Genomic DNA, 27,463 nt, shown 5'->3' on the forward strand with positions numbered 1-27,463 from the left:
AATCAAGCTGAAGTACACAGTAACTTTGCTTCTGGAATCCAGCCTTACCCTATGCCTAACAGCAAAATTTACTCTACAGCCGCTGTGTGAACTTTAACCTATATTTCCAGTGCCAGCAAAAGTGAAACCTTTGCCCTACTTTTTAATCATCTTCATATGTAACTCAAGAAAATAGCTACAAGATCACACAAAACTATAATCAGTCGGAAAAGAATTATGCTGACACAACTTTGAAAATGTTATTTTTTTTAATACCAATTTATAGCTTTTTCAAAATCCAATCCTGGAACAAGGGATGGATAGATCAAAGAAGTAAGTCAGATTTAAAAATACCATGATACCCACCGACTGCCTTTCATTTCCTTCGAAATTCTATCACTTACATACTTGGGAATTAAGAGAAGTAGGAATTAAACAGATAAAAAGGTCAATTTGTAAGTTTTTTATTTGATAGTCATATTAGAATGATAGTACTGTATTTACAGCAGGAATGTTCTAAAACTTCAATAATTAGAAGGTTTACTTTTTTCCCAGGAAATGCCATAGTTCATTGGACATTTGGCAATGCCTGCACACACTCCCAGGGTCAAGGACAGACCTGTTGAGTCTAGACTCTAAATGGCAAATCAGGTGTGCAGCTAATTTCAAATTGACTCTACTGACTACACTTTTTTAATGAAAACATAATTCAATTTACATATTAATGTATATTTTTCTATGTAGAAGTATAGGAAAATCTGGCTGTTAGCTCATCACCTTTGTAAAATGGATAGATTACTTTAAAAATTCTCAGCTATATACAATCATTACTTCTAAGGGCTGAAAAGTCAATAACATTTATTGAGAATTTATTCCCATGATAAGCTGTTTTATTCCTAATGTAATTTCTTTAGACTTACATGTAATTGACTGACTCCATTTTACCAATGAAAATAGATACTGAAATTAATTCTCAAGGTCACCAGAAGGTAAAAGACAGATTCAACCTAGAGTTCATATTTAATACCTTTAATTGTACCACCACACTACTTCTCCTGCCAAAGGAAAAAAAAAATCACTCATTCATTTTACAGATGAGAAAGCCCATTTAGATTAAAGCACTTGGCCAAAGTCACACAGCTAGCTAGTGACTAGAAAACATGTGACCCGATTTACCACTCCAGTGGTAATATGGTGGAAATGTGGTAGTTTTGGCTGTTTACACAACATCTATGAGTGGCGATTAAAAAAAAAAAAAAAAAGAAGAAGAAGAAGAAGTTAGCAGATTAGTGGTGGTGCAGGCCTTTAAACCCAGCACTTACTTGGGAGGCAGAGGCAGGTGGATCTCAATGAGTTCAAGGCAAGCCTGGTCTACAAAGTGAGTTCCAGGACAGCCAGGACCCTGAAACCTTTTCTTGAAAAACAAAAACAAAAAACAAACACACACACAAAAACCAAACAAACAAAATAAAGAAAAACTGGAAAAAGACTCAATTCGCTTAATTAAATGTCTTGGGAGGGAAGGGTACATGGTACAGTTTTTGTGAGGAAAATTAAAGTCTCAAAGTAACCGGTATCAACTATGATATGCAATAAATTAAAGTTACATTAGCACTTACAGATTTGGGATGTCTGGGGAAAGGGCATTTTTTCTACCACCACCCCTTTAACCCTTTCACTACCAGTCTGAAGAGGAAGAACGCAAGTTCATAGAGCCCAACTGGGCATTGGCTGGAACTCGCTCTGTAGACCAGGCTGGCCTCGAACTCATAGAGATTCCCCTGCCTCAGCATCCCAAGTGCTGGGATTAACGGCGTGCTCCATCTCGACCCGGCTAGAAATAGTTCTTAAAAGGATCTAACATTTCGTTCCTCAAAAAAAAAAAAAAAAAAAAAAAAAAAAAAAAAAAAAATCAAGTTTCCCCCCTATTTTAAAAACATTTCTTCCCCCGAAGCTGGAGAACTCCAGCTTCAATTTTCTATAGAGACCAGGGAGTGGCGGTGATATGTAAAGCTAGTCAATGCCACCAAGAAGCTTGACAGATCTCTTAAGGTGACCAAGGTGCAACAGTGCCTCGAAGATGTGACAGAAGGGGTCTTAGCCCTCCTGATCTAGCAAGGTCAGGGCCAAGACAAACTTAAGGACGGCCAGGGGGGCGTGAGTGCAGGGCTGCGGCAGAGACCGGCGCCTAGTGCCTGACTGAGTGGAAACGACTCAGAAAGTCAGGGAGAGCCTGACACCGCCGGAGTAGGGTGAGAGGGGGGTGACAGTCCCTTCGCAAGGACACAGGAAATGGGGTCCCGGGACAGTAACCCCCGTTTCCAGGGGTCCCGGGAAGGGGTGGGAAGGAGACAGCGGGGGTGCAAACGCTGCTCCCCGCCGTCCCAGTTCCTGTAGGCATTCCGAGACTCTCCCGAGCCCTCACCTCTGGAGCGGAGGATCCTGAAGGCAGAGAAGCGACTGAGGCTGCCAATTGCCCGTGATGCCACCATCTTGAGCAAAGAGGACGAAAGTAGAAAGCTCTTCTAGCGGGGGCGCAGGAGCCGAGGACTTTTCTTTTCTCAGCCTGTCCGGCCGGGTGCCCGATGTACTGCCTTACTAAAACTCAGGCTCTGAGCTGCTGCTGGCCCTCTCACCCTTCCTCTTGCTCCCAACTAATCGGGCCGAAAGGGTGATTTCTCCGCAGGAAGACCGAGGGCCTCAGACGAGGGGCCGGAGTGTCTGACTTTCTAGTCAGGCACTCAGCGGGCAGCCTGCAAGTCCCGGGGAGGCTGCGGACGGGGTGAGAGGGGTCCTCGCGGAGCGGGAGCCGCCCATCGGCGAGGGCAGGCGCTTGTCACTCTGGACCTGACCTTGCTGGGAGTGGCAGCTTTCACGGTCTCCGAGGTGCTGTGGCGCGCGATTTCTTCCGACTTTCCCACAGGTAGGTCCCACTTCCCTCCCGACTCCTGAAGCCCATCCTCACGGCCGCTTCCTCCCGGAGCGGGACAGGCTGCGGGGCCCAGGCCTCCAGTGCCAACCGACTGCAGACGGGCGGAGGGTAGCTCGCAGCAGCGGTGTCGCCTGGCTCCACGTATGCTTCGGGTTTACAAGTTGCGTGAGTGTGAGACGCTGGGCTGTGTCAGGGCGTTGTTGTTTCCCCTGCTTTACCTGTCTAGGCAATCCCGCATCTGTTGAGATTGAGAACTCGTCATCAAGTGCGAGCCTTTGGTGTGGGAGGAGGCGAGGCAGTCCTCTCACCTGCTTGGTGATCCAGGGTTCACGGGCATTTTCTAACCCAGAAGGGGACCCAGTGGTCATCTGGACATCCCCACCAAAATAGCCGTGGGCGTTGAATCTGTGTGTTAACTGGTAGCCACAGGTGATAGAACTAGACTAGAGCTCTGTGTCTACTTCTAATTGAGAGCTCAGCTGGCTGTGACTTGTTTTCTTTGTTTTGGTACTGGAACGTTGATGCTGAAATAAACTGATTGGTTTCAAAAGAAAGTCGTCAGCTTCCGGGGCACTGTACCATTTTGTTTAATACCCACTATCCCCACATTTCGATCGTTTTCACTTTGCGGTGATTTGACAGGCTCAGAAAGATGATATAAAATTTCTTATTTGTGGCAAGCCCAGGCACGTAGTAGTACTTAACCGATTATTCTGCAAGAGAGGAAACAAGAAATGGCTGAAATGGTTATGAAAAGAAAGAAGGGAGCTTTCTGTTTCAGAGCTCAAGTCAGACTCAGTCTTGCACCACCAAGATTACTAAGCTGAGGCTAGACAACCACTTTGGAGTAAATTGCAAGAAGGATGCCTTCTGCCCATTTGCTCTCTGCTGCACCTGGTTTCATATAACATTTACTTAGATCAGTGGTTGCAAACTTTTTGTAAAGGGCCACACAGGAAATCGTTTTTGTATTGTGAGACCACTTTGTGCTGTCACACACTTTGTGCTGTGTTGCTTGCAGCTCTTTGAGTTTTTGCTGTGCTAAGGATGAAGCCTTGTGCATATTAAACACAAACCCAACTGCTGAAACACACATCCACATCCACCCATTTGCTACTCTTTGAAATGTAAAAACCGGCTAGGAATGTATCTCAGTGGTAGAGAACTTGCTCAGCATAGTTCCTGGCTTCCCTGTTAGTACTAAAAAAAAAAAAAAAAAAAAAAAAAAAAAAAAAAAAAGTAAGGAAAAAAGAAAAACCGATTTATCGAGACTTTTGGATTGTAATTTGTTAATGCCTGATTTAAAGCACTTTTTTTTGGTCCCTGTATGCTCAGTGAAATTTTAAATTCCATCAAATGAAAAGTGATTTTGCTCCTTAATGCTTTATTCGAAGGCTCAGATAGAAGAGAGCTAAGTGTATTTATGTTATCACCCACTAGCAGCAAAAACATGAGTAGACTTTACTAGATAGTAGGCAACATATACCTGTATCTAGGTGTGTATTTAATTCTCTCAATAAGTCTAAAATTGTCTTCATTTTACTGAAGGTCCAGAAACAGAAATGTTAAGCAACTTGTTGAAGGTCCTACAACGAGGGTGTAGCTAGGATTTGGACTTGGGTGTTGGGAGTCTCTTCTTAACTTTGATAACTGGTTAAGTCACCCCATCTTGTTTTTTTATGCTTTACCTGCCCTCTTCTTTCTTCCTTTGTGGCTCTATGAAACCTTAACCTGCACTACCCAGGTATTTTCATGTTTTGAATACCTTTTTGTCAAAATTTCTATATTTCTGAAGCTGTGTAAATGACAACAAAGGCTAGTCATCCATAAGATAGTATACTTTGTTTGTTTGTTTGTTTTGATACAGAGTCTCTTTCTTATTTAGTTCTGGCTGTCTTGGAATTCACTATTTAGACCAGACTGGCCTCAAACTTATAGATCTGTCTGCCTCTACCTCTTGAATGCTGGGATTAAAGGCATGTACCACCATGCCTGGCTGTATAATCTTACAGTGAGTCTTTAGTTTGCATTTTCATTTAATACTGACTATGAACATCTTTTCATATCAGTACACACATGCATACTTGTTTCCTTTTTCCCAATGGTATAACTACTTCTATTGATTCCCAATTATATTAGTGTCAACTTTATGTAATACTATAATGAGCATTTTGAGTTTTCCTATAGAGATCAAGTAGAGGATTATTGGATTCAGGAATTCACATTTTGGAACCATGTATGGTAGATTGTCCCTGTAATTCTAGTACTCAGTAGTCTAGGCAGTAGGTTCAAGGCCATTCTGGGTTACATAGTAAATACCAATCCTACCAAGGCCACACATTTAGATCCAGTCTAAAAAAACTAAAAATAGGCCGGCCTATGGTATTGCATACCTTTAATCCCAGCACTTGGGAGGCAGCGGCAGATGGATCTCTGTGAGTTCTAGGCCAACCTGGTTTACTGAGTGAGTTGCAGGACAGCAAGGCTACATAGAGAAACCCTGTCTTGAAAGACAAACAAACAAAATAACCCTAGAAATAAGAAAAAATTGACAGTTTACTATTTGACTGGTAGCACATGCCTATAATCGAAGCACCTAGAAGGTTAATTCAGAAAAATTATGAATTTTAGGCCAACCTAGCATACAGAGTCAGACCCTGTCTCAAAATAAAATTTAAAATTACAGTTTGCATTTTGATGAATAAGTAGAAAAAGGCCTTAGCAATTTATACTTGTATCAGCTAGTGTATTGGAAAGCCAATTTAGTTAAATTGGTTCTTATCACACTGTATATTAACCATATACTTAGTTTTCATTTGTCTGATAATCCCAGAATTGTGACTTGCTTTATATTTTATTTCTTTGAGATGAGCTCACCATGGACCCCAGTCCCATGCACTATGTTTGACTGATTTTTATGTACTCCACCCCCCACTGGAGATGGAATTTAGCCACTGATTTGCTTTAAAACAAAAATTTTTAAAGGTATTTTGGGGGGGCTGGAGAGGGGGCTCAGCAGTTAAGAGTACTCACTGCATTTGGCTGAGGATCCAAGTTCAATTCCCAGCACCCATGATGGGCAACTCATGGCCACCTGAGGCTTCAGTTCCATGGTCTTGACTACCTTTTTTTTAGCTTCCATGGGCACCATATATATGCATACTCTCACAGAGATACAAAAACATAAATAAAAAATTAAAAATATTTAAAGGTTTTTTTTTTTTTTTTTGTCAGTGTGACTGTTTTAATTCGATTGATTGATTCTGGGGATCAAACATGGGGTGCATAATTGACAAATGCTCTGATCAGTGCTTCAAGGCCCTGGCACTTTAATTTCTTATGTGAACTGCTTATTTGTTCATTTTGCTTGTGGTCTGCATATCAGACAGGAACCTGTTCAGTTGCAAATAACAGAAAATGCAAGTAAAATTGGGGGTTTGTTAGGTCCCAAACTATCAGTGGTGGGTTTCAGATAGAATCTGACCAGAGCTACTGCTTTTGTTATTTTTTTTTTCTGTATAAAATTTTCTGTGCTGTCTTCTTTTGGTGTCAGCTTTGTCCTTGATTAGCATTGTTAATATTTGCAAAGCTACAGCCATGACAGAAGGAAAGATTTGTATGAGACTGACTTAAACCACCCCACATCAGTACCCAAGGTCAAGGTAAGGTGCTGTAGGCCTTGGTCATCTGAACCGTTAAACCCTGTAGCAGTTACGATTACTCTGATTGGTTCAATCCTATGTAAACATCCCTGACAACTACACAGTGAAGAAGTACATGCTAGTGCAAAATATAGATAAAAAATTAGATTTTGCCCCTTTTTGCTTTATATGTTGCAGATATTTTTGTCTAAATGTATTCTTTGTTCTTAACTCGATTTTAGTATTTTTATTATGTGTAGGTTTAAGATATTTTAGTAATCAGATATGTTAATTCTTAATTTATGGCTTCTAGCTCTTCCTCATCTAATGGGAGGTGGCCTCATGTAATAGGTGAAGTGTTTGCTATGTAAGCATGAAAACTGAGTCTCTATAAACTGGGTTAAAAGAAACTGGATGTATAGCTATGTGGGTCTGCAATCCTAACAGTAGTGGAAAGAAGAGAATCCAGGGATTGCTATCCAGCCGGACCAACCAATTAATTGAAAAGCTCCAGCTTTAATGAGAGACCGTATCTCAAAAAGTGAGGTGAAGCAGTGGTTGACCTCTCACCCGCATTTCCATGCACACACACACACACACACACACACACACACACACACACACACCACATATTCTCAGATCTTTTTGTTTTGAGACTATGTATCTCTGGCTGGCCTAGAACTTACTGTGTAGACCAGGCTGACATTAAAACCATAGAGAACTGCCTACCTTTACTTGAAGTGCTGGGATTGAAGACATGTGCCATCTTGCCCCACTCCAGTATTTCTGTATCTTTAAATGCTTTTAGATTTTTATCTACATGGCATTTTTTAAACTTATGCTGTGACCTATGGGTCTTATGTTTTCCCAACCAATTAGTCATTTCCCAGCAAATTTATTGATCAAGCCATCTTTCCTCCATTTACTTTAAACATACTATTTATAATACTATAAGTTCTTATATCTTTAGATATGTTTGTCATAGATGTCATGGTTCCTGAGGGTCAAGAATCTGGGCTGCTTGGTGGGGTTGTCTGACTTCAGAGTTTCTTAGGAGGTGGTTGTCACTGTGCCAGAGGGTCAGCTTCCATCCAAGCCTTGCTCACGTGGCTGTTGGCAGGAAGCATCAGTATACAGGCCTCTCCAGAAAGCCAGTGACAATTAAGACGGAAGCTGCAGTCTTTCATAGCTTGATTTCAGAAGCCATGCCATCTCTTCTGGCAGAGTAGTACAGTGTGGGAAGCAGTTAGACCAAGAGAACAAAAACCAAGAGAGACAGATACTGAGGTCAACTTGGAGGTTGGCTACTACAGCCCTCCTTGTAAATCTTAAGTTTCTTATTTGCTTTTTTAGTAAAAACATGTTTAAAAATTAAGACATTGGGTCAGTGAGATAGCTCCATGGGTAAAGCTCCTACCACCAAGTCAGAGGCTCTGTCTTGAGTCATGGAACTGCTTGGTAGCAGGAAAGCTCTAATTTCCACAGGTTTCAGGTGACTTGTACATGTGTGCTGTGGTGCGCACTCACCACCCTCCACATAACAACTGTTATTATTTTTATTAACAATTTTTTTTTTTTTTTTGGGAAGGAGGTCCATGGCACTCACGTGGCCATCAGTAGACATCTTGTAAGAATTTACTGTGGTCCTGGAACCCAACATGCAGCTTGGGACCTGGAACCCTGTCTAGGGCCAGTGAGGGAATGAAGAAATGAGGAACAATGAAATGACGGACGTACAGAAAAGCTGGGGTCACGCAGGGTGTGCACACCTCTGAAGTGACATCTATCTAACACTAGAACTTGGAACCTCATCATGTCTATTATGTACTGGGGGAGGGGTCAGCTTGTCTGGGTAGGAGGTATCTGTAGGAGGTGTCTGTTGGTCAACAGTCTCAGGTTGTAAACATAGAGGAGGAGGAAGCTGAGGTTGCTAGTTTTTGTGCACTCTGGTCAATTTATCACATTTGGACTCCTCCCTATGCCCTGCCCCAAGAAAAGCTTTGGCATCCCTCCGAGCCTCCGCAGAGCAGGCATTGCCACTCTTACTGGGTTAAGGCACTAGAGCCTTGGCATGGTTGTGTCGATGTCAATAATACACTTTAGTTTTAGGACTTTACTTACTCAGGGCTTTCTCTGCTGCCACAGGAGTTGGTTCTCTCCTTCCATCATACTAGCCCTGAGGATCAAACTCAGGTCCTCATGCTTGATGGCAAGCACCTTTGCCTGCTAAGCCATCTCACCAGCCCCTAACAAGGTTTTGAATTGTTTTTTATTTTATGTGTGTGTTTGCCTGCATATATGTATTTTCCACAAGTGTGCCTGGTGCCCAAGGAAGTCAGATCTCCTTGAACTGGAGACATGGATGGTTGTGAGACACAATATAGGTTTTAGTAACTAAACCCAGGTCCTCTGCAAGAAAGAGCAACAAGTCTTAGTACATGAGCTATCTCTCTAGCCCCATCCTAACAACTATTATTTCTTTCTTCATCTGTTTGTTTTTGTAACAGGATCTCACTATGTGGGCCTGGGTGGCTTGGAATTCACCATGTAGACTTTAAACTTGTAGAAACCTGCCTCTGCCTCCTGAGTGCCAGGATTAAAGGCACGTGCCACCATGCCCCGACTAACAGTTGTTTTTAACATTGTACTCAAGGAAATATAAAGTTCCCACCCCCTTTAATGGGTAATAGCATGCAATACACACAAATAAAAACTTACTTTTATGTATATGGATGTTTTACCTGCATGTTTGTCTATGCAACACTAAGTGCCTGGCACCTGCAGAGGCCAGAAGACAGTGTTGAGTGTCATGGAACTGGTATTCTAGACTGTTTTGAGATGCTATGTGGGTTCAGGAAATCCAACCCAGATATCTCCGGAAGAACGGCTCTTAACCTTTGAGCCATTGCTCCAGCTCCTATTTTCTTATCTTTTATGGCTGGCTATACAGTGTAGTATTTCACTGGTTGCTGTGGTATGGCCTACTTAACCAGTTCTCTATTTGCTGTTATTTTAGTCTTTTCTATTATAGTGACAATCAATACAGACAGGTCTTATGCATAGTATCTGTCATGTAAGTTCATGGAAGTAGAATTGTTAGGTCAAAAGTTAAACATAGTGTTGGAAGATAATTCTGACTTGCCCAGCATAGTTTGCGCCAGTTCACACCCTTGATGCAATGAGTGTTTGAACATGTCTGCCCAGACAGTATAGAGCAAACCTTTGGGCTTTTGCTAATTTAACAGATGATGGTATATTTGTGGTTTTAATCTGAATCTTCTCATGAATGGAGTCAAAGAAATGCCCCTCTCTCCTTCCCCCTCTTTATCTCTTTCCACTTTTACTTCCTGAGACAGGGTCTTTGAACATGAACCTTATTGATCAGACCAGCAAGCTTCAAGGAACCTCCAGTCCCTGCCCTGCTCCAAGGCTGGTGTTATAGGCATGCGCTGATTTTTGTGGCTTTTTATATGGGTTCTGGGGATGTGAACTACATTCCCTGTACTTGTGTGGTAGGCATTTTACTGACTAAGCCATCACCCTAGCCTCCTTTTTCATATATTTAAGAGCCCTTTGTATTTCCTTTCTTATGAGCTATCTGTTCATATCTTGTGTTCATTTATTTGCTGTTTTCTTCATATTGATTAGTAAGAACTCATTGTTAGGACTTTAACATCCCCCCCCAAATTGACATTGTTAATATATTTAAAATATTACAAATTTATAATTTAAAAGGTAATTTTGATATAAAATTATTTTAGAAAAATGTTGTAAGTATAGTTCTACAGTAATTTTTCTAGGAGGCTAGAGAAATGGCTCAGTATTAAAAGCACTGCTATTCTTCAAGAGGTCCCAGGTTGGAGTCCCAGCACCCTATGACAGCTAACAACTTATAAACACAGTTCTAGAGGACCCGAGTCCCTCTACTGGACTCTGGGCAGTGAATACATGTAGTGCACAGACAAACAGGCAAAACACTCATACACATAAAATAAAAATTAAAAGTGTTTCTAGTAACAGTTGCAAATAAATTGTTGACTTGATACTATTTTGATATCTCTGAATATTTTAGTATGTATCCCATTCAAATGCCAGCATTCCATAAAGCCTTCTACTTATTTAAAATACAGCCTTCAAAATCAGGAGGATAACACTAGTGATTTCCTGGGTATGCTCTGCAGTGTCTCTGCTGCTTTGGGTTGAATAAGAAGGGCAAAAAGGGCACAAACTCCAGAGATAGTCTGCCTGGGTTCAGATTCAAATTTTAACACTTAACTGGTAGTGGCTCTTTATTTAGGCAAATCGCTAAATCTCTTTTTCACCTTCCTAATCTCTTAGAAGGGATATGCTATTCACTGTGAGGAATAGATGATTAATGCTTACAATAGTTGTTTACACAATGGGAAAGCTATGTCAATATAGTTATAATATTACTAGAAAAGAATAGTTGATAATGAATGGAATTTTATGGTGGCTGTGGATGACCTCATCAGAATTCATAGACTGTGTACACTACAGATTGCTGAAGTAACCCAAGACATACTTTGTTCTTTTCTTTGCAGATTTCAGAATGTCTACCATCTTGACTTCCACTTTTAAAAACCTTTCTACTACATCAAAATGGGCCCTCAGATTTTGTAAGTTCATTTTTTCTTTCTTTTTAAAGTTTAGATTTATAAGAATTGTGCATAGTTATTAAATGATAAACACCTTCTTTTCCAGCTGTAAGACCTCTGAGCTGTTCTTCCCAGCTACGATCTGCCCCAGGTACAGTAATTTTAAAACAAATATTTCTCCATTAAATGTTAGAATTCTGTGTTTGTGAATTCTGAGTAAGACTCACACTAATTTTGTTAGTTCTGCTCCTCTTATGATCAACATAAGATGGTAAGAGAAGGCTGTTTCCTGTGCTTTGGCACTTATAGAGTCATGATAGTCCCATAAACTTTTCTGGGTCAGTTTATGTAGCCCTTGGCTGTCAGTCCTGGAAAAGATTAGCTTACACACTGTCTTGAAACCATTGTGAAGGCCCACCTTAACTTTTACAATTTGTAGATAGTGGTAGGCTTCTCTATTAAATATCTTATTATCTCATCTACAAGAGGATCCGTTTCTGAAATAGACGTGAATGGGAAACTAGTAAGTAAAGGAAGATGTTTAGCTGTCATGAGATGAGGGAGTAGGGAAATTCTTTGATTTGATGGTGTTATGTGGCTCCTCTTCACTGCAGCAAATTACTGATGGGTACAAAAATCCCCTGACAAATTGTCAACATTTTTTTTTCTTGTCTGGGCCTTCTATTGACTTATATCTGATTATAGACTTATTATATAAATTTATTATATATTAATATATAACTTGTGCAGTGGTTTCATAGAAATACCTTCTAGGGTCAAGACATACACTCTCTTCCAGCTTGGCATCTTTTTGGCCAGTGCGGCTTTGAAATGACATCCCTAAAAAAATTATGATTGTCAGCCTTATATAGGTGTGAGCATATATATCTCTAAGTTCTTTAAGCACTGGGAATATAGCTCAGTGGTCAAGTTCCTACCTAGCATGTTCAAGGGTCAGTCCCCACCCTGTAGTGGAGAAAAAGTACAAAATCACAACAGATTTGGGGCTGGAGACACAGGTCAGTGGTGGAGCACTTGCCTAGCACACTGAATTCAACCCACCTCCACCACAGCAGCAACAACAGCAAACAACCAAAAGAAGCTCTTTGTAAATTAAAGTCAGTGTGTTCATGGTATTCTTAGACATCTGTTGCTTAATCTCAACTAGAGAAAGCCTCTAAATTCTAACCAGAATATAAGTTTCTATTGTCTCCACAAAGACTAATAAAGGATAATTCCTTTATGACTTATGTCACCTTTCCCCTAAATTAAATGTTCACTGGGGCTTTTGCTTTGCACAGTCATCCACGTAGTCCTGACCCTTGCCAAATAGTAGAAGGTCATTCTGATGGCAGCAGAGAAAGCAGTTTTTGGGCATTTAGACTATTCTCTGTTGTTCAGTAACCAATTTTTTGGTTTTTTTTTTTTTTTTTCTTCCTATGCTCTGGAAGTCATGAGGCATAAGCCTGTTTTGTATCTCCAGTGTCAAACAGTATCTTACAAGTGGTTTGTGTTAACGCTGATGATGATAATGGCACAAAAGGCAGCTGATAAGCAAAGGAATGTGACCAGTTGGCTTTAGGGTAGGGAAGGGCCATGTGCCTGTGCCAATCAGGTTTTAGGTTGCAATGGTGTTGTAACTATATAATTCCTCTTGACTCATTTGAGTATTGCTGCTTGATAGGGCTGTTTGAAGAAATGTGAGCAAATGATTACAGGATTTATTGGTGTCCTGTCATCTCATGAACTGTGCGTGGTGCCTGATTTGATGATTATATTTTTGTTTCTCTGTCTATAGTCCTGTTTTTCACATACACAGTTATGTAAAGCATGACACATCTTTCAATCTTTGATTTTAATTGTGTATAGAGTATAGAATATACATTGGTTAACATTTGAATCCTAGATTTTCAAGTTATGTAGTCTAGCTTGCACATTTGCAAAATAAATTTTTACAAAGTAGGAATGTAAACCATAGTATTTTTATTCTCAATTGAGGTCCTTGGAATTAGTTGCTGTTGCTTGTCCTTCATATACACATACACACACACACACACACACACACACACACACACACACACATTTTAAATATATGTAAAGGAGCTGTATTATTTGTGTTTGAGAAATTTATATGACTAGGAGCTAGTGTGCACATGAAACAGGGAATTCTTTAGGTCACTGTTACATAATGTAATAACAGCATTATTTTTAAAATATGATTTATAGAATTAATTTAGTTGCTTTTTAATGAACTACATTATTTGGAATGGCCAATTATTTTCTCCTAAGGTTGGTATAGAAGTTCAAAGGCAGAACTGTAGGTATCTGTAGTTATAAGAGAAAGCTTTATTAGGATAGAATGTGACATAAACCCAAGACTCATGGAAAAATTGAATGAAATGGGGATATGCAAATGTCCCCTGAGTAACAGTCAGACAGTTGAACTGAGCAAGGGACAGGGGGTTTGTTCAACTTGTACATTTAGAACAGAGTAGATAATATTTTAGGACAACCAAGTAGAACGTTGGCTCTCAACCTCTGGGTCACAACCTCTTTATGGGTTTGAATGACTCTTTTACAGGGGTCACTGATGGGAGATGTCATTCTGTATATATGTTTCTCTTATTGGTTAATGATAAAGCCCCATTGGCCTATAGGAAAGCAAGATAAGTGGGACTAGGAGACAAGGATGATTCTGGGAGATGTAGTAGAGAGGAGTCATGGATGTAGGCCATGAGAGGAATAAGACATTCATTCTCTCTCTCTCTCTCTCTCTCTCTCTCTCTCTCTCTCTCTCTCTCTCTCTCTCCCTCCCTCTCCCTCTCCCTCTTCCTCTCCCTCTCCCTCCCTGCTAAGACCATGTTGAAACACTTAGATTGATAGAAATGAGTAAATAGCTAGCTGACAAGACAGAGCTAGCTGATAAGAAGCTCTAGCCATTGACCAACAGCTTTATAACTAATAGAGTCTCTGTGTGTTATTTTGGGATCAGGGCTGGCTGGAAGGTGCTCATAACAGGTCACCTAAGAGCATTGGAAAACAGATGTTTACATTATGAGTCATAACAGTAGCAAAATTATAGTTATGAAGTAGGAGGTCAACACAACATGAGGAGCTTTATTAAAGGGTTGCAGTGTTAGGAAGCTGAGAACCACTGAAGCAGAGCAAAAAATTAATTAGAGAAATAAGAATTTTAATTTTTTTGGAGCTGTATAAAATAAACAAGCTCTTTTTTAAAAAGCACCATAACATAGTAATGTCTCATCTAGCTTTTCCTCAAAATACCTTTTTCTTTCTAAGGTCAATCACAAGTAATCTGCAGACTTGGTGGACTGTTTTTATTTCTCATTTTCCCTGAAGATGGAGACATCTTCCTATATTGCCTCTGTTGCCTGTCCCTACCCTCCAGCCCCATCATGTTCTTTGATTCTTCTAATGACTCCCAAGCTTATTTCTTTCTCTGTGCTTCTTTGCCCTCTCTATGTAGGAGTTGCAAAGCTGTCTTTATTGTGGGTAATGGACCCTCGGGTTTGAGAGGGTGTGTGTACTGAAGGGAGGAAGATGTCAGGAAGCACAGGCAGCCCCTGGCCAGCTTCTCCTCTGTCCTGCACCCTGTGCTGTGCCCTTTCCTTGGCCTTTCATCTCTCTGCGTGTCTGCTTTTACTCTCTTGTTCTTTTCTTCGCTCTCAGGATTTGTGCTATCCCATAACTAGCTTGCGGGTGACTTCAGTTTACTGGTACTCTAGTCCTGTTATGGCATCTTTTCAGCCTCTGCTAATGGGTATTTCTTACTGTGTTTCTTTATTTGGATTCCTACCCAAGAGGATCTGGCCTGGCACAGTTTATCACTTGTTTGCAGATGACATGAATAACTAATTGCTATGGCTTATAGAGTCTGAGTGTACACTCAAAGGTCATGAGCTGGGAGTCTGGTCCTTGTGGTAATACTGAGAGGTGGTAGAACCTTTAAGAAGTGGTACTTAAGCTGGATGTGGTGGTGCATGCCTGTAATCCCAGCACTAGGGAGGCTTAAGTAGTAGCAGTGTTGAGAGTTTGAGGTCAACATGAGCTACACTGTGAATTTGATATGTAGTAATACTCTCTGTTTGGGGGGGGGGGAAGGTGAACTCAAAAGGAAATTTGGTCATTGTTACAAGGCCTCAGTCTCTGAGAGTGCTTGGTTTAAAATGAGATCATTCCATGTACTTGTCCTCGTCTGAACGTAGCCATTTTTTCTTCCTGCTTCTTTGCTGTGTTATGTTTAGCTTTGTTATAATATAGCCAGGTGGACCTTCACCAGGACCTCAGCATGCACTGTGTAGTTAGTTTAGATGCATTAATGTCCAGCTTCCAGTATTTTGTTATAGCCAAAAACAAAACAAAACAAAAAGCCCCAAAAACAAAAAGCAAAATGGTGCTAATACTTTGTTGATCTGTCTATGGGCCTGGCATACCCCCTCTAAATATGATCAGTTTCTGCCTTGGATTTAGAGTTATGACCATGTGTGATTGCTCCATTGGCAGATACTATAAACAGGACAACTGTTTTTATAGGAGACTCGAGAGAGAGCACAAGCACAGCAAAACGTATCTAGGCAAGTGTTCATATATCTTAATTAATAGTTCTTTGAACTTTATCCTAAAGCTGTCCAGACCAAGTCCAAGAAGACCTTAGCAAAACCCAATATAAAGAATATCGTGGTGGTGGAAGGCGTCCGCATTCCATTTCTGCTGTCTGGCACTTCGTAAGTATGAAATAATCATATTAGTCATTTCTCTTTTAAGGTACTATTGAAGTAGTCTTTGTAGGTAATAGTACCATTAGTGGGAGACCATGTGGAGAGTACTCATGTAAAATCAGTACAGAACAAGTCAAATCAGTGTGGTATATAATGGCAAAATATTTTATCCCTTCCATAAACTAGCTTGCTGTGGTATTATCCTGAAATAGCCCTAATTGGATCCAGATAGCATCTTTTTCCAATAGGGCTGTCCTTTTCTGGAATGTTGTTTCTGCAGGCATGGTTTGTGCCGAGGATGGCCTGTGAAAATTCTGAAGTGTTGAGAATCTGCTGCCTTGGTCCTGAAAATGATGAGACTTGGAGTTGACACAGCTAAATAACTCAACCCCAAGTATTTTGCACTAACCTGATAATTTCTTAGTCAGCTGTTTTTCTTGGGCTTTTCTATCCTCTAAATGAGATTATTCAGTCTACACAAAAGCTAACAATGAACTCTGTTGATTAAGTTCAAGGAATTAGTTCTGTTTCGTTTAGATGGTATTAGTTTGTTAATATTTTTATTTTGGACAGTCAGTCACTAGCATTAAAAACTTACTGGGAAATATTAAGTTCCAATTTAAAAACAATGAGGCCTATCTTATGTATTCACATGGAAGGTTTGACATCTTGAAGATATGTTACCTTGGGTTGGGTGTTTGGTGTTTTTGAGATAGGGTCTCCTGCTATAGCTGGACTGTCCTGAAATTTGTGAGCATCCTCCAGCCTTGGCCTCTGGGGTGCTGGGATTATAGGCCTGAACACCATGTGCAACTAGAACATCTATTTTGTCAGAACATCTATTTTGTCAGATGCTCAAGGAGTTTAGAGCCTGTCAGGTTTTTAAAGATGACAGCGAAGTCACACCATTTCTTTATTTGAACTGATGGACTGATTTGGATAGCACAATTAGGTGCATTTTTCAGCAGTATATTTAGATAATCTGTATGTATTTCAAAAATAATTTAAAAATTTATTGAAACACTAGGCTTTTGGTTTAAATTATTTGTTTTCTTTTCCTAGCTATAAAGACTTAATGCCACATGACTTAGCTAGAGCTGCACTTTCGTAAGTAAAGGAAGTTTCCTGTTCTTTCATTTAAAATGTTTTTCTAGTGTTTGCATTTAAAGTAGCATGTTATATAGAACTTTCATGTCTTGGTTATATTAAACTTTGTATGGCAAGAAGCTTTTTTGTGTGTGGTTTTTCGAGACAGGATTTCTCTGCTGTCTTGGAACTTGCGCTGTAGAACAGGCTGACATAGAACTCACAGAGATCCACCTGCCTCTGCCCCCCCCCCCCCAAAGGCATGTGCCAGTACTGCCTGGCTTCAAGAAGTATTAACTAGCTTTACAAGGTTTTTTGTTTGTGGGTTTTTGTTTGTTTTTTGTTTGTTTTTAAGACAGTGTTTTTTCATGTAATTCTGACCTGAAACTCACTATAGACCAGACTGGCCTTCAACTCAAGAATTCATCTACACCTGCCTCTCAATTGCTGGGATTAGAAGAGTGTGCTACGATAAGATTAAATTTTATTTTAACCTCATATGTTAAATTTGAACAGCTTTGATTGGAAGGCATCTGTATTTTGCAAGTTTGGCACATAGCATAGCATTTGACGTGACTTTTTTTTTTTGATGGTGATGTGGTTAGTGTTTATTATAGTATTCTCAGGTTGGCCTGGAGCTCATCATGTAGGCCAAACTGGATTCAAATTCATGGCAACCTTCCTGTTTCATCTACATATATGGATGCAAATATTCACATACATAAGCTAAAAACAAAAACAAACAAACAAAAAAAACTCATGAAGTGCTGGGATCATAGGCATGTGTCAGTATGCCTGTTCCAAGTCTGCCTTTATGATATGCTGATTCCTACTTGAGAGTTACTGCTGCTTGTTTTTATCCTGGTCAGAACTAAAATATATGTATATTATTTCAATTATGCTTTTATATTGATATTTAAAATCTAGCACTTCCACAATTATACTTGATCTTTTGTATCTCTCTTCTTGTGGTACTGATTTCTGTAGCAAACGTTGTTATTAAAAATCTATTTTTATTTATTTATTTTAGTTTTTAGTTTATTTGTATATGCCTTTTCTTTGCTCAGACAGGCACATGTGCTTGTAGAGGTCAGAGGGCAACTCTGTATCAGTCAGTTCTCTTCCTCCTTATGAAGGTCGGGCCCTCTAGCTTATGCACCGAGTCCTTTCCCTCCTGACTTTTTGCGCTGGCCCCAAGTATCTATTCATTTTTTGTTTATTGAGGCAGACTTGAATATGGATCCCTGGCAGGCCTATAAGTTGAGTTGTAGATAATAATGGCCATGGCCTCACAAAGATCTGAACTCTTCTGCCTCCTGAGTTCTGGGATTAAGGCATGCATTACCATACCCAGCTTCCTAAATTAGCCCCTCACTACTCCCCACCTGCACCATAGCTGAGAACTGAGCCCAGGGCCTTGTGCTTCTATCACTCCAACCCCCCCAAAAGTTCCTTTTAATGTCTCATTACCAAGTCACCATCAGACATTGACTTCACATCATTTGTCACTCATTTCCTCTTTGATAGGCTGCCAAATGTTTGTGTCTGGCCTTTTAAAGAGAAGGGCCTGTGTTTGTGATTTTGTGGTGATTAGGATTGAACCTAGGGCCTTGTATGTACTAGGTGAGCACTCTCCCTCTCCAGCCCAGGGCATGCCTGTTTAAAAATGTGTAGTTTTTATGTGCAGTTCTCTGGCACCTTCATGTATGAACTGTTTCTTTTCTTTGGATTTCTGCTTTTAGGGGTTTGTTGCATCGGTCCAATGTTCCAAAGGATGTTGTTGATTATATCATCTTTGGCACAGTTATTCAGGAAGTAAAAACAAGCAATGTGGCAAGAGAGGTAAGTAAAGCAAAACTTATATTGTTTAAAGTGATTGATAAAGCTGGGTATAGGGGCTGATGCTTGTAATTTATATTTGGGAAGCAGAAGCAGGAGAATTGCCATGGAGTCCAAGGCCTACTGGACTATGTAGTAAGTTCTAGATCAGTCTGGCTACAGTAGGACCTTATCTCCAAAATAGCCACAAAGCTGGGCTTGGTGGCACATGCCTTTAATATTAGCACTCAGAAGGCAGAAGCAGGCAGATCTGTGAGTTTCAGGCCATCCAGGGCTACTTGGTGAGATCCTGTCTCCTCCCCTAAAACCAACTTGAATTTGAAGTAATATTTTTTTAACTTATTTCTTTGTGTTTGTGTCTGCCTGTGGAGCTAGAGATCAGACCCAAGGCTTTGCATTTCTAGGCAAGTGATCTACTGCTAAGATATGTCCCCAACCTATAATTTACCGTTTTAAAGTCATTAAACTCTTATCTTAAAATCTATTAACTAAATATGTAATTTAACTAAAATTCAGATGATGTGTGCTGTTATTATGTATCCACATTTTGCTGTAAGGCAGATCAATTATTTGATTGGTTTTAGGAAATATTAGTTTATCTGTCTCTTGTGTTAGAGAAACAATATAGCAGTGAGTGGCAGATGTTACTTTGCAATGCTAGCTATCATGGCCTTTAATTAAACTTTATCATCTTGTACCTATTTCATAACTTGCGTTTGTAGTCAGAGGAAGCCTTGCCTATGATTTACCTTAGACTAAATGACACGTAGGCAGGGTTTTTTTTTTTTTTTTTCCATACAAGTTTACCTTTACCCTAGTTGGCACACATCCATCTAGTGTTTATTGAGCAACGGAGATAATCATGGCCTTGGAACTAATGAGAGTATCCCACAGGCATTTGAATAGTTCAAACCCGTCTTCTGGGCTTTGTTTCAATTATTTGGATAAAATTGGCTTGTAAGCATATTTATCTTATTTCTTGTCTGTGCTTCCATGTCCATTATAGTTGTGAGGATAATAACTTCCACTGTCAGCCAACATAGAAGGACTTGTTTTTTTCACACTTTTACAATGTTAAAACAGCTGAAGTCCCAGCAGTGCACAAGCTCACAGAGTGACCAGCGGGATGCTGTTGGAGGGCAGAAGAGAATTGAGAGCAGGAAGAGGATGCTGTTCTCCTAGAGTATTTGCTTTTCCTCTGTATCTTCACATTATTTTACATACCTAGTAAGAGTTCCAGTGGGCTATTAAAAAAACCTAGGGGGTGAATCTGGGAAGAACTACTTAACCTTGTTCAACTATGAATGGTCGAATAAAATACAATTCAACAGAATGATGAAATATTATTAGCCCATTAAAAACCATGTTATGAAATTTATAAAGAGGAGTTTCATGGGTGCATAAAGCCGTCAAGCTGTTCATAAAATATTTTCAACTTCTGTATAATGAATATGAAGAGACTTTCATAAGACTGAAAAGGTAAATGTTAAATCTGTTTCAGTCTTCTCTGTATTTTTATTCTTTTCTCAAACCCAAACCATGTTGTCTTTCTATGAATTTTTCTGAAAGTGTTACATGTATATGTGCATCTCAACTGTTGACTGACATGGGAAGTTTCCCCCTCAACTTCATACTAGTGTCAGTCATGTTGTACTCCGTATAATTTCTTTTTTTGAGTCAGGGTCTCACTTATGAAGCCCTGGCTGGACTGAAACTCACTATATAAACCAGGCTGGCCTCAAGCTTACAGAGATCTACCTGCCTCTGCCTCCAGAGTGCTGGGATTGAAGTTGTGAGCTACCATGCCTGACTGTCCAGGTAATTTTTGTAGCTAAGGGGAAAGATAGAGTTGATGGGACAGTTTTGAAAATAAGTAGTAGAACTTAAAATCCAACTAAACTCAGCTAAAGGGTTTCATTAAGACCTGTGTTAATATTAGTATGAAATCCTAAAAAGTCTTGTGCCTCTATGAAACCTGACTTTGCTGAAAGACCTCAGTGCATTTCTCCTTCAACTTAACTTCTTCCTTTCTCCTTGCTGCCTTGAAAGTGAGTCAGTCTTTAAATAGAAGTATCTGGACAAGGGCCACCAGTTCTATTTAAAGCTCCGTCAGTCTTTTGGGTCACCTGGGGCCAAGGGTAACATGCTGCAATGGCCCTCGTGAGGCTCAAGCTGTTCCAACCTGAGTGCTCTTACCCTTGTCCCACTGTGGAGTCTTTTCTTTTGACCCTGACACCTGCTTCTGATTTCCTTTCCAACTGGTTTAGGTTGAGAATTTGATGTGCAGTTGCCAGGAAGTAGTTTTTAGCACAGTCATTTAGGTATTTAATGTCAGACCTCCCTGGAGACAGCAGAATAAGGTCATACGGGTTACACAAAGTTACAGCTGTCTGTTCCTACAGATGGCAAATAGTATCAAGCACAGTGTAAATATAAAGGCAAAGGTCAGCTAAGACACACAGAACCTGTTTAATCTGGAATTTATAATATTCATATCCGAATACAGTTCATACCTCATGATAAAGACTACTAAAAATAATTCCTTGTAATTTCATAGTAAGGGTAGGAGGAGTTGGGAACTTTTTTCACTAAAGTAAAACTTTAGTATTAAAAATATTTTTTTCTAAATGTACCTAAATTCCTTACATTAGCAAAAATGAAATGTTTTGGCAACATAAATTTTCCTAACAGTGTAAAACAATTACAGATGTCCTTGTTTTATGTTTGACTTTGACTGGGTCATGAAATTAGAGGCCACTTTTTGTTAGATTAACGAGGAGGACCTTAAATTTTCTCAGGGCCCCTAAATCTGCACTGATTGGAGTCACTTTCTGTGTCCTTGTTCTGGACAGTTTCTGTTGTAGTTGTGAACTAGCCTGAACTGTGTTCATCAGAGCTCTTTCTGTATTTGGCAAGTTTTCTAATTTTACTTTGCCTTTAGGTCAATAGTGTGTCTGCCTAGAGAGCTAAGTGTAAAGCAGGCAGGGACCTGAGTGGGCTCTTTATAAATGGTCAAGGTTTTGATGTGATTTTAATGGTCAGTTCTGTAGAAACATTTCATGCTTTTGCTCTGCTGCCAGGTTTTATAGCTTCAGGAATGCATTAAAATCCCACCCCAAGATGCAGTTTTATTGTTTTTATTTTTGTTTTAAGATTTATTTATTATGTATACAGTGTTCTGTCTGTGTGTGTGCCTATATGCCAGAAGAGGGCACCAAATCTCATTATAGGTAGTTGTGAGCCACCATGTGGTTTCTGGGAATTGAACTCAGGACCTCTGGAAAAGCAGCAGCCAGTGCTCTTAAGCAATAGCCAGGCAGTGATGGTGCACCTACACAGGTTTGCCCTGATACAAATGTGCCTACACATATACACATAAATAAATAAATACATAAGTAACTAAATGTAGCCAGTCAGTGATGGCACAGGCCTTTAATCCCAGCACTCCAGAGGCAGAGTTAGGCAGATCGCTGTGAGCTTGAGGCTAGCCTGGTCTACAGAGTTTCAGGACAAGCTCCAAAGTTATAGAGAAACCCTGTCTTGAAAAACAAACAAACAAACAAATAAAGAAGTAAAAAAAAATTAAAAGAAAAAACTTACCAGGAATTTAAGAGAGTGTGTTTCAGCATCTAGAAGCAAAACTAATAAGCCATTTTGTGATGGACTTAACCTTATTATAATCATTGCTTTGTAGAATGTTAAACCCTCTTCATAATTTACCAGGCAGAGTAGGGCTCAGAGCCACACTCACATGTATTTCTTTTCTTTACTATTCCCTGAAGGCTGCCCTTGGTGCTGGCTTCTCTGACAAGACTCCTGCTCACACTGTCACCATGGCTTGTATCTCTTCAAACCAAGCTATGACCACAGGTATGTGTAAATGGAATCCAAAGATGCTTTCTAATTTTACTCTTTTTAATTAATCTGAGAGAAGTAAGTAATTAACACAGAGCTCTTCATTTGTGTGTTTATAAAGATAAAATTACATGAAACTTGGTATTTCCAAGAGTAATTTTCATGGCCCATGGGGACAGTTGTATTCTTCCTTAGTCCTGGGCTGGCTGTTACTGGGACTGTCAGTGGAGGACGTGCAAGGTGTATCCTGCTTAGGTAATTCTGAATGAACATTTTCCCATGGGGACAGAGTTCTACAGCCCTCATACATCAACCTAGTTGTCAATCCCTGCTGTAGGTGGTCTACGTCATGGGGTGAGGAGATGGCTTAGCTATCTGAGTAAGGATGAGGACAAGAGTGGACAGATCCTTAGCATCTACATAAATGTGTAGGTGTGACAGCCTTCTTGTAATCCCAGAATTTAGAAGGTAGAGACAGGATCCCCAAAAGAAGCTGGCTAGACAGTTCAAATTGGTGAGCTCTGTTCAAGTGAGAGAATTTGTCTCAATATACAAGATGGGGCACAATTGAAGACATTAGACACCAGTCTCTGTCCTGTACATACATGTACACACCACACACAGACACACACGTCTCCCCATGTGTGCCCCAACACATGAGAGCACACATTCACACATGCAAAAATGCGTTCATTTTTTTCTTCCCTTTGTATTCACATCCTTGGCAATCTGTATGGTGTTTCAGCTTATAACAATTTTCCTAAAATTTTAGGACATTTAAATAGCTATTTCTATTTAATGAAATGAAGGGAAACTTGACAGGCTTAGCTCTTAATGTTATTATAATATCAAGACCAGATTGGGCAGATCAGTTCATGGGTTGTGGGGAATGATACCAGAGGTAGTAGTTGGGGGCTTCTCCACTGAGAAGCTTGTGACTGGCTCCCAGTTAAATCAACAGAATATTGCATGCCAGTTACCATATAATTGTAGATCTGTGAAGTCAGACACCCCATGTAGTGGAAATTGTTATTCTCTGCGGGGGACCTTTCTGAAAACTTAGACTGGGATCATATAATACACAGAAGATGTTTAGGTTTAGAATATTGTTTGAGTAGGGCTGGAGAGATGGCTCAGCACTGGCTATTCTTCCAGAGGACCCAGGTATGGATTCCTGCACCCACATGGCACCTCACAGCTATTGACTCCAGTTCCAGATCTAATACCCTCTTGGCCTCTGTGGGCACTAGGCACAAACGTGGTTTACATACTTATATGCAAACAAAACACACATATATACAAAATAAAATAGATAAAAGATTATCAATTAATTTAGAAGTTGATGTCAGGCCAGGTTGTGGTGGTGACACCTGTAATCCCAGAACTTAGGAGGCAGTCAGATCTCTGAGTCTGAGTTTAAAGACTCCAGGACAACCAACTTGTGGAAGTTGGTTCTCTCCTTCTGCCATATAGGCTCTAGGGATGGAGCTGAGGTCCTCAGGCTTGGCTGCCCTCAGCTGTTGAGCCATCTCACTTGCCCCCTCTATAGATTTTTAATGAAGAAGCTTACATTTCAGCGGTTTGTTAGTCTTACAAAGTTGTTCATGCACATACACTTTATGCTCTGTAGCTGTTGGTCTGATAGCTTCTGGCCAGTGTGATGTCGTCGTGGCTGGTGGTGTTGAGTTAATGTCTGATGTCCCTATTCGTCATTCGAGAAAAATGAGGAAAATGATGCTTGATCTCAATAAAGCCAAGACTCTGGGCCAGCGCCTGTCCTTACTCTCTAAATTCAGATTGAATTTTCTATCACCTGAGGTAAGACTTGTGAATTTAATGTAAATAAAGATAGGTTTCCAGAGCATCCTGAGGCTAAATTACAGTTAGCTATAACACATATTCTAATAGTTATATATTCTCATGATTACAGGGCAGCATGTGGGGATGGGGAGTTGTTATAAAAATTGAATGTAACCTGAGCATATACCTTTAAGCCTAGCACTCCAGAGGCAGAACCAAGTGAATCTGTATGAGTTCAAGGCCAGCCTGATTTATGTAATAAGACCAGTCTCCAAGCATGTATCTGTTAGCCCTCTTCAGAAATACATTTGCTCACAAAGAGATTTTTGGGTTTCTTTTATTCCTTCATTGCTGTTTTGTTTTTTGTTTTTTGTTTTTTTTTTTGAAAGGGTCTTGCTGAGTTGGCCTTAAAATTCAAAATCCCCCTGCCTCAGCCTTCTGACTGCTAGGATTAGAGAGGCATGTGTCCCTCAGTCCAGTCAATGAATAGATTTCAACTTTTCTAAGTAGCACTGAGCAATCCGGAGCGTCCTCTTAACAGCCCGAAGAGTGTAACTGTCCTCATGTCCCTTTGCTAGCTCCCTGCAGTGGCTGAGTTCTCCACTAATGAGACCATGGGCCACTCTGCAGACCGACTGGCTGCTGCCTTTGCCGTTTCTCGAATGGAACAGGATGAATATGCTCTGCGGTCTCATAGTCTGGCCAAGAAGGCACAGGATGAAGGACATCTTTCAGATATTGTACCCTTCAAAGTACCAGGTAAACAGTGGTGTTCACTGAAGTGTTCTCAACTGTTTCAGTTGCTCCAAAAACTTAAAAGGATTTGTTTATTTTTATTTTATGTTTTATGTATATACTTTAGTATATGTTTGTACATCATGTGCATACAGGTGTCCACACAGGCCATAAGAGGGCATTAGAGCCCTTGGAACCAAGGTTACAGGGATTGAGAGCCAACTGATGTGGGTGCTTGGAACCAGATCTGAATCCTCCACAAGGGCAGCAAAGCAAGTGCTCTTATTGACTGAGCCATCTCTTCAATCCTAAACTTAAAAACCTTAAGTTATAATTTCTTATTTATTTATTTATTTATTTATTTTTGTTTTTCAAGACAGGGTTTCTCTGTGTAGCTTTGGAGCCTGTCCTAGAATTCACAATGTGATCTAGAAATCACAGAGATCTGCCTGCCTCTGCCTCCCGAGTGCTGGAATTAAAGGTGTGTGCCACCACCACCCAGTTTAGGTGATAATCTCATAAAGACAGACTCTTACTATGTGGTCCTGGCTGGCCTTGAGCTCACAGAGAGGCCTGCTTTTGCCCCTGTGGTGCTATAATTCATTTACATTTTAATGACTATAATGTCTCCAAAATACTCATATTTTATTCTTCAACATGGACTCAACTTTAAATTTACACTGTAACACAGGTAAACTTACATTTTTGGTTGTGAGCCTAGCCTTTAACGGCTGAGCCAACTGTCCAGCCCTGCACAGGTAAACTTAAAAAAAAAATGTTTTTGTTGTTTTTTGCCAGACATGGTGGCTCACACCTTTAATCCCAGCAGAGGCAGGTGGAGCTCTGAATTTGAGGCCAACACGGTCTACAAAGTGAGTTCCAGCTAGGGCTGTTACACAGAGAAACCCTGTCTCAAAAACAAACAAAACAGTTTTGTTGGTTTTTTGAGACAGGGTTTCTCTGTGGCTTTGGAGGCTGTCCTGGAACTAGCTTTGTAGACCAGGCTTGTCTCGAATTCACACAGATCCACCTGCCTCTACCTCCCAAGTGCTGGGATTAAAGGCATGCGCCACCACAGCCAGGCCTTTTGTTGTTGTTTTTTTTTTTTTTTTTTTTTTTAAACAAGGTCTCATAGCATGTTGCTGAGGCTGGCCTTGAACTCCTGATCCTTGGCCTCTACCTCCAAGTGGTAGGATTGTTTGCATGTGTTATTATGTCCAACTTTCCTAAATTTTATAAGTGCCTCCTTTCAGATACTGCTGGGGTCTCTCTCCTTCTTCCTCCCCTCCCCTTTGTGTGTGTGTGTGTGTGTGTGTGTGTGTGTGTGTGTGTGTGTGTGTGTGTATGTATGTATGTTGTGCGTGTTTATAGTCCATGAGTGGAGGTCAGATAGTTTAACAAGTCAGTTTTCTCCTTCAGCTGTATGGGTCTTTGGGATCAAACTAGGTCATTAGGCTGAGTGGCAAGTCCCTTTACCTGCTGAGCCATCTCACTGACCATGTTTGTTTTTGTAGGGTGTTACTAAGTTGACCTCTTACTTGTGATAGTCCTTTTGCCTTATCTCCCAAGTGCTTGGATTACAGGGATAAGTCACAAAGCCTAGGTCAAGCCTATTTAGAATTCCTGATTCTTATGATTTCTGTATAAAAGAGCAAAATTTGAGTGGATGCTTTAAGGAAATAAGATGGTGGGTTGTTTGTTTTGTAGACAGGATTTTATTTACTATGTAATCCTGGCTGGCCTGATACATGGTATGTAGCCTAGGATGTCCTCAAACTCACAATGATCTTCCTGCCTCAGCCTCCAAAGTACTAGATATGCCTGGTGTGGTGTGTGTGTGTCTGTGTGTGTGTCTAAATAAGTGGAAACAAAATTAAATTTGATTGTGTCTTGGTAACCATAAAAGGCTTTCTTTTTAAGATGAGGGTCTATACAGCTCAGTAGTATAGTTCTTGCTCAGGACAGCCAAGGCTCTGGTGATGGTGGGGGGTGATTCCTACCACTGGAAAGAATAAAAAGGCTTTCTTCATAGTTAACAGATAATACATACATTCCATTTGTTGTTAAGTTTTTAGTTATGTGCATGTGTCTTGTGTGTGGGTATATGCACTTGCATATGGATTCTTTAGAGGGCGGAAGAGGGCATTGGTTCCCTGGAGCTAGAGTCACAGACAGTTGTGAGTTGCCTGACATGGATGCTAGGTACTGCATTTGGATCTTCAGAAAGAACAGCAAGTGTTA

General features: G+C 40.3%; 2 protein-coding genes across 2 annotated transcripts in view; one reads left to right on the top strand and one right to left on the bottom strand.

Moving 5' to 3' along the window:
• The window catches only part of Hadha (hydroxyacyl-CoA dehydrogenase trifunctional multienzyme complex subunit alpha), a 28,464-nt gene extending 25,892 nt beyond the window's left edge, over nt 1–2,572 (bottom strand). The window contains exon 1 of the mRNA XM_051181743.1: nt 2,405–2,572. Within this exon, the coding sequence (XP_051037700.1) occupies nt 2,405–2,471 (67 nt within the window). The 5' untranslated portion in view covers nt 2,472–2,572. The remainder of the gene's footprint in view (nt 1–2,404) is intronic.
• A 231-nt stretch (nt 2,573–2,803) lies between these two features.
• Nucleotides 2,804–27,463, top strand: part of Hadhb (hydroxyacyl-CoA dehydrogenase trifunctional multienzyme complex subunit beta) — a 31,818-nt gene continuing 7,158 nt past the window's right edge. The window contains exons 1-9 of the mRNA XM_051181744.1: nt 2,804–2,902; nt 11,115–11,189; nt 11,275–11,319; nt 15,814–15,913; nt 16,970–17,014; nt 18,736–18,835; nt 22,615–22,702; nt 24,318–24,505; nt 25,066–25,246. Coding sequence (XP_051037701.1) covers nt 11,123–11,189; nt 11,275–11,319; nt 15,814–15,913; nt 16,970–17,014; nt 18,736–18,835; nt 22,615–22,702; nt 24,318–24,505; nt 25,066–25,246 — 814 coding nt within the window. The 5' untranslated portion in view covers nt 2,804–2,902; nt 11,115–11,122. The remainder of the gene's footprint in view (nt 2,903–11,114; nt 11,190–11,274; nt 11,320–15,813; nt 15,914–16,969; nt 17,015–18,735; nt 18,836–22,614; nt 22,703–24,317; nt 24,506–25,065; nt 25,247–27,463) is intronic.

This window comes from Phodopus roborovskii, unplaced genomic scaffold (genome assembly GCF_943737965.1).
Source record: "Phodopus roborovskii unplaced genomic scaffold, PHOROB, whole genome shotgun sequence".
NCBI classification, from domain to species: Eukaryota; Metazoa; Chordata; class Mammalia; order Rodentia; family Cricetidae; genus Phodopus; species Phodopus roborovskii.